Genomic DNA, 7,032 nt, shown 5'->3' with positions numbered 1-7,032 from the left:
GCTGCCGGGGTGCCGGGCTCCGCCGCCGCCTCCTCCCGTTACCTCGCTCCGGTCGCGGCTCCCGCCGCCGCGCGGCCTCGCGCGCCGCCCGCGCCAGCCGGGGGCCCCGTGACGTCACACCGGGCCGCTGACGTCCCCGGGATCCCGCGGCGTCACCGGGGCCGCCCCCGCGGGGATCCCCCGGCTCGGCCGGGATCTGCCGGGGTCCCCGCGCCCCGGGAGAGGCGCAGCCGGTACCGGGGGGTCGTCCCGGGGCTGTAGCCGGTGCAAACCGGGGACACGGCCCGAAGCCCCCGGGACAGGGTCGGTCCGGGAGTCCCGAAGCCACTGGGGGGGGGGGGGGGGTGCAGAGCGTGGCCGGCCAGAGCCCCCTCTGCGCCCCTCTCCCGGTGGCCGAGCTGGTGGCCCGGTGCTGTCGGTGGCAGGAGGGTGACACCGGCGGCCCCCGCAGCCGGGATTAGCTGTACCCCGGGAGAGGCTCCGGGGGAGGAAACCCGAGCCCGGGCACCCCGGCAAGGCCACGGGGCTGCGCGGGGGGAGCCCCAGCGCCCCGCTAGGGACACGGAGACACGGTGACCACCAGCCACCCCCAGGAGCCTTGAGGCTGAGGCTGGGTGGGTGTCGGGGGGCTGGGGGGTGCCCATGGGTGGGTGCTGGGGGATCTTGAGGTGCCCGTGGGTGGGTGTCAGGGATTGGGGGGTGCCCCCGGCGGGCGCTGGCTCCTGCCCCGGGCCTGTACCCGCCGGTAGTGCCCGACTGCCCCGCCGGGCTGTGCCCCGCAGCCTCGGCCTCCCCCCCCCCCCGGCACTGCCCCGTTCAACCGTCGCCACGCGTGACCCCCGTGTCCAGCCGGCGCCTGCCCAGCCCCGGGCTCTACCATGGGGCTAAAAAAAGCTCCGTGTTCGGTAGCAGCTGCTGCGGGGGGTCGCGTGATGGCCGTGATGGGGACGGGGTGCCCCGACCCTGGCAAGGCGCGGGCGGGCACCGGGAGCCGGGGCTGGGAGCGCGGCCCCGACAGCCAGACCATAAATGTCCAACACGGAGCCACCTGGAACGGGGACAAGGCGGGAGAACGGCGGGGACCTGGCCCTGAGCCACGCACATGGCTCGTGTGTGCACCGAGCTCACGCAGGGCACACGCAGGGCACACACAGCCCTGCAGCGCACACGTGCACACCCCCCCCCCCCCAGTCCCCCCCTCCACCCTCAAAACCTCCTGCAGACCCCCCCACCCATGAGGGGCTGAGCCATAGTTGGACACCCCAGGGCTTGGCTGTGGGGGTGCAGGAACTCGGAGCTGCCCCCCAAACACAGTGGCCCAGACAGGGATGAATGCAGAGGGGAAACTGAGGCACAGAGCCTGGGGCAGTGGGCTGGGGGCTCTTGGTGCTTGCACGGAGCTTTCGTGCAAGGGCACCCTCGTGCAAGGCCACCCCGGGGGTCTCTGTGCCCCCCAAGACCTCTGGGTGCTGCTCCAGTGGGACTGTGGGGGACCATGGGGCAGGGAAGGGGGGACCCCCCCAGTGCCCATCCCACTCCCCATGTGCCCAGGGCCGGAAGGGCTCGGGGTGGGACGCGCTTCCCGCCGGCTGCCGGAGGAAACCGGGCAGGAAGGGCCTGGCTGGGGCCCCGCAGCACCGGGACACGGCCCGCGGTAGCGGGTGGGGGGACATGGTGGGGGGGTCCTCTGTGACAACGAGCACCCCGAGCCATTCCAGCCCCAACACCCGGAGCCTGGCCAGTGGGAGAGCAAAGGGGGCTTGCGGGGTCGGGACATGATGGGAGGGGCTGAAGCCCTGTGGGGTCCCCCGGGGGACATGTCCCCCCCCCAGCCAGCCTGTCCCTGTCCCCACAGGGCTCTGTCCCCCCTTCCCCCCAGTCACAGCCACACGCTGCTGCAAAAAGTCTCTGTATTGGCGAGCGCCGAGCGCGCCGGTGCGGTACAAAAGCTCCTGTGGGCGGGGCGGGGGTGGGACCCCCCCTATCCCCCCGAGCTGGGGGAGCACACACAGGGCCCCCCCGTGTCCCCAAGCACCGAGGGGACCCATTCCTGAGATGAGCAGTGGCTTCCTGAGCCGCTTCGGGGAGGGTCCCCCACGTCCGTCCCTCGGTGCCACGACCCCCAACGGCCAAGCCGGGACCCCCCCCCCGGCTTAGGGTCGCCCCGGTGTGTTCGGTCCATCAGCCCCCGGATGCGGGATGGGGGGGGTGGGGGGCGGGCGTGGAGCAATAAATAAATAAATAGGCCTGGAGGGGCCGCGAGTGTCCCCGCTCAGAGGTGACTCTCCTCCTCCTCCAGCGCCCGGTTCAGTCCCGGGATGAACTTGAGGAGCCGGCGGCGGAAGCTGCTGTGCCGGCCCCTCCGGGGGGCGACCGCCCCGTCCCCGGGGTCCCCGGCCCGTGCCCACAAACGTCCCCCCGACCCCCCTCCCCCACACTTGAGGCTGGCGCTGCGGGCCAAGGTGGGCCGGGGGCGGGGGGGTGGGGGCGCGGGACCCAGGCTGTCCACCTCCTTGTCCCCGTCCTTGTCCCCGTCCAGGGGGTCGGCAAAGAGGCAGGTCTGATAGAGGGAATCGTCGCTGCCGCAGGCGCTGGCCTGGGAGGAGCCCCCCAGGAGCCCCCCCTCCCCGCCCTGCAGGCACCAGCGGATCGACTCCAGCGTGTCGTAGATGCTGGGGTCTTTGGCCACCACACCTGATGGGGGAGACAGGGAGAGGGGTCAGGGATGCCGGGGGGTGCCCCACAACACACCCCCCCCCCCCCCCATCCTCCCCAGCCCCCACTCACCCCGCACCAGCCGCTGCTCCTGCACCATCAGCGAGCGGTACTCCCCCCACTTCTCGTAGAGCGTTTGCTGGGGGGAAGCAGAGGGCGGGGGGTGTGTGTGAGGATCCCATGGGGGGGGGGGTCCCCAGCCCCCCTCGAGCACCCTCTAACCCCTCCTCACCTTCAGGTACTGCAGCCGGGCCTCCAGCTCAGCCCTCCGGATGGATGTCCCATAGAGTGTGTCAAGGCTGTGGGGCAGCAGCTGTCAGTGTGGGGAGCTGGGGCCCCCCCCGGGACCCCCTCTAGACCCCCCTCACCCTCCCAGCTCACCGCAGCAGGTTGCCTGAGCTCTTGATGATCTCCACGATCTCACGGTGCCGGATGCCCTCCACGTTGAGACCGTTCACTCCTGTGATTGTGTCCCCTGGAGATGGGGGTGGGGGAAGAAGAAGGGGCTTCAGGGACGTGGGTCCCCACTGCCGGCCCCCCCGCCCCCCCTGGGGATGAACTCACCAGTTTTGAGTCCTGCAGCCTCAGCCGGGCTCCCGCCGTGCACCTGGCACACGAAGGTGAACATCTCCACCCTGTTCCCGTCCTGGTGGTGGAGCCCATAGGTCTGAAACAGGGCAGAGGTGGGGGGAGGGCAGTGAGGGACCCCCCCTAACCTCGAGGGTCCTCCCCTCCGCACCCCCCACAGTGCAGCCCCCAGACAGCAATCACAGCTTTTTTATTGCTGCGGGGCAACGTGGGCTGGCACCCCAGGGCTGGGGGGGGGTCTCGGCCCTGGTGGCTGCACCCCAAGTGGGGCCCCCCCAGAGACCCCCCCCCCCCGTCATGGCTGGGGGAGGCTTCAGTAACCAGGCAGCTCCATCACTGCTCAAAATAAACCCTGGCTTGGGGACAGCTTAAAAATACCCTGGATGCAAAGCAAGATCTGGGCTGGAAGGGTGGGGGGCATGGGACAGCTTGGCATGGCACCCACCTGGATCTCGAAGCCAAAGGTCTCTTCTGCTTTCTTCTCCAGTGTCACCACCCTCCTGGGGGGCACAGGGATCAGGGACAAGGCAGAGCCCCTGGCACCCCCTGCCCCAATGTGCGTCCAAGACCTCAGCACTTCCCTGCTGCCGGGGTTTGGGTTTTCTCTGTGCTGGGAAGATCCCCAGGGACAGGACTCTTCACCCCCATCGAGGGACAGGAACCCTCCCAGTCCTGGCCAGAGCCCTCCAGCCTGTCCCATGGGAGCTGGGCAGGGTCCCTGTGTGGTCCCAGCCCCCCTGCCCAGGATCTGTGTCCATATGGCTGCTCTCACTGCCCCCGCTTTCCCCACATCACCCCCATTTCCAGCCCCCGTGGGGGGGGGGATCTGGAGCAGGGAGGGGAGCAGTGTCCTGGGACCCCACCCCCAGTCCCCCTTCCTTCATGTCCCCCCCACTCAGCAGGGCCCAGACCCCTGTTCCCTACCTGTGCTCCTCCGGGGACTGACTCGGGGACGGCCACCTGAACCCCACGTCCTGCGGCAGAGGCAGAGCCATCAGCAGGGGACACCGTCCTGGTGGGGGGGCACGTCCCCCTGCCAACCCCCTCCCCAGGGACAACCGGAACAGAGGGTCCCACCAGGACAGCTCTGAGCCCCCCGGGGAGCACCGGGCCAAACCGGCACCGCCCCAGCACCCGGCTGCACCCACCGCCCCCGCAGGGACCCCCTCCCCGGGGCCGCCTGAGCATAACGAGGCTTTTATGGGTGCTCAACCCCCCCCCCTCACATCTGCCCCACGCTTTGACGTCAGCCAGCACCCCACCCCATCGCCCCCCCACGCTCCGGGGGGGCCCGGGCACACAGGGGCCCTGTTGTGGTCACAAAGTCGGGTTTTTTCATGCAAAATTCCCACCCACACCCCCCCCCCGCCACCCCCCCGCCCAGACAATGTCCCTGTTGTGGAGGGGACGGAGGCGTGGGCGGGTGGAGGGACCGGCCGGGCACAGCAGGACCCTCGCCGCGGGGCAGGAGGTGACAGGGCTGTCCCCAAATGCCCCTCCGCGGCCGCGGGGCTCCGGCAGCCCTGGCACAGTGTCACGGCGCGAGTGGCACATGGCCCGTCCCGGTGCCACCAGCTCCGTGCCATGTGGGTGGCCCCAGCCCCGCAGGCGTCACCAGCCAGGCGGCTGCCTGTCCCCGAACACCCGCAGGCGTTTTTAAGTTCAAAACCACCAGAATCGGGTGCATGTTGCAGCCGGGAAAGTTGCCGGGGGGAGGTGACGCGGGACAGCCCAGCCCCCTTGGGGACATTGGGCAGGGAGAAGGGACCCAGCCTGCGGGAACCGGCCCCGCTCCGGATGTCTGCTGATGTCGGCTCCGCTCCCGCTTCCCCCCGACGCTCAGGAAGTGCCGGGGGGAGCATCGGGGCGGTGACAGCCCCGGTGCCACCAGAAAGGGGCTTTCCTCGGGGCGAGGTGACATGTGGTCCTGCGTCCCACCGAACCAGCCCTCGTGCCCCTGCCCTCCCCGCGGGGCAGAGGCTGGATGGGGGAGCAGGGACGTGCCTGTCCTGGTGATAAGGCCACATACCCCGGGGTGGGGCCTGTCCCTGCCCCCCAAAGGCTGTGGGGCGGGACGTGGAGAGGAACCGGGACGTGGAGAGGAACTGGGACATGGCGGGGGACCTGGGGGGGGGAGACTCAGGCGGGCCGGGGGCACAGGGAAGATACTGGAGCAGGATGCGACACTTGGAGGGACGATGCTGGAGTGGGATGGGAACACGGGGAAGATGCTGGGGCAGGATGGGACCTGGGGTGTGGAGATGCTGGGGCAGGAGAAGGGGCTGCGGGGGGGTCATCCAGCGGGGCCGGACTGGGCCACCGGGGCAGGACGGGGACACAGGGATGAGGCTGGGGGGGGCCACCAGGGCAGGACGGGAACACAGGGAAGAGGCTGGGGGGCCACCAGGGCAGGACGGGGACACAGGGAAGAGGCTGGGGGGGCCACCGGGGCAGGACGGGGACACAGGGAAGAGGCTGGGGGGGCCACCGGGGCAGGACAAGCCCCCACGAGAAGCCGCCGGGGCAGCACTACGGGATGCCGGCACCAGCAGCCACACGGGGACGGGGACACCCCGCACCCCCGCTCCGTCGCCCTCCGGTGCCGAGCGCGGAGCTGGTTCCGCAATCCCCCCCCCCCCACCCCGAGGTGCACACCCGGGAGGTTCACCCCCCCAAGCCCCCCAGCCCTACCTTGCGCACTCGGGGCAGGGTCCCGCCGGCAGCCGCCAGTGCCCGGTAGACATCGGCGGGTGCGGGGCGCTCCGGGGCCGCCGCCGCATCCTCGTCCTTGTGCCGGAGCCGCCGCAGCCGCCGCAGGGTCATGGCCGGGCCGGGGCGCCCGGCGCGCCGCTATATCAGCCCCGGGGGCGGGGCCAGGGAAAGACACGCCCCCTAACCGGGAAGAACACGCCCCTTTCTGTGCATAACCACGCCCACAAAGCGCTCAACCCCGCCCAGTTGAGCTCTAAGTCACGCCCCCTTTAGGTAAACCCCGCCCCCCGGCTCTGAGCAGGGACCCCAGGGGGGCAGGCCTGGGGGTCCAGGGATGATGGGGGGGGTAGGGAGGGGCTTTGGGGGTCCAGGGATGATGGGGATGGGTAGGGAGGGGCTTTGGGGGTCCAGGGATGATGGGGGGGGGAGTAGGGAGGGGCTTTAGGGGTCCAGAGATGATGGGGGGGGTAGGGGAGGGGCTTGGGTTGCAGGGTGGGGGTCTCGGGATGATGGGGGGGGACAGGGGCTTGGGTTGCAATGTGGGGGTCCAGGGATGATTGGGGGGGTAGGGGAGGGGCTTGGGTTGCAGGGTAGGGGTCTAGGGATGATGGGGGGGGGGCAGAGGGGAGCCGAGGGGAGGACGGAGCTGGAGGGGGGTTCAGGGGTCACCCCACGAGGCACCGAGGAGGGGCTGGGGCTCCACCTCGGGGATGATTACGGGAGGATCCAGGTTTTCCCAGCGCAGGAGCGATGCTGGGACTTCACCCTTCCCTGTATCCCGACTCCAGCCAAGCATCCCCAGCTGTTCCACAACCCCCCTTCCAAGAAACGCCCCCCCTCCAAAAAGCCGCGTTTGGGATTTAATTGAAGGCAGAAACCGAAAGCAGCCGGAGCCCCCGACCCCGCTCCCAGCGAGGATTTAAACCGTTCCTGCCCTGAGGAACATGGAGGAAAGAACAATTCCCGGAGGCAGACGCGGTGTCTGCGGCTCCGGGCAGCCCCTCGCTGTGCAGCACT

At 70.4% G+C, this 7,032-nt stretch overlaps 1 protein-coding gene across 2 annotated transcripts; it reads right to left on the bottom strand.

The window, feature by feature from the left end:
- Positions 1-1,896: 1,896 nt before the first annotated feature.
- TAMALIN (trafficking regulator and scaffold protein tamalin) lies at positions 1,897-6,126 on the bottom strand. 2 transcript variants are annotated; one of them, XM_051641529.1, is made up of 8 exons: positions 5,995-6,126; positions 4,228-4,277; positions 3,749-3,803; positions 3,280-3,382; positions 3,097-3,190; positions 2,948-3,014; positions 2,788-2,854; positions 1,897-2,694 (listed from the first exon to the last, which is right to left on the bottom strand). In XM_051641529.1, the coding sequence occupies exons 1-8, from the start codon at positions 6,124-6,126 to the stop codon at positions 2,273-2,275; spliced, it is 990 nt and encodes a 329-aa protein (XP_051497489.1). In that variant the 3' UTR covers positions 1,897-2,272. The 2 variants fall into 2 exon arrangements, with proteins under 2 accessions (XP_051497489.1, XP_051497491.1); XM_051641531.1 differs by lacking the exon at positions 2,788-2,854.
- Positions 6,127-7,032: the final 906 nt, after the last annotated feature.

This window comes from Apus apus, chromosome 28 (assembly GCF_020740795.1).
Source record: "Apus apus isolate bApuApu2 chromosome 28, bApuApu2.pri.cur, whole genome shotgun sequence".
Lineage (NCBI taxonomy): Eukaryota > Metazoa > Chordata > Aves > Apodiformes > Apodidae > Apus > Apus apus.
This window is presented reverse-complemented; position numbering and strand designations above follow the sequence as displayed.

Bases quoted from the DNA above. Each gene is read 5' to 3' on its own strand.
- TAMALIN (XM_051641529.1), bottom strand. From the start codon at position 6,126: ATGACCCTGCGGCGGCTGCGGCGGCTCCGGCACAAGGACGAGGATGCG. The intron at 3,191-3,279 runs GTGAGTTCATCC...CCCCATCTCCAG, and splicing joins GGCTGCAGGACTCAAAACTG to GGGACACAATCACAGGAGTG. The intron at 3,015-3,096 runs GTGAGCTGGGAG...GCTGCCCCACAG, and splicing joins AGCTCAGGCAACCTGCTGCG to CCTTGACACACTCTATGGGA.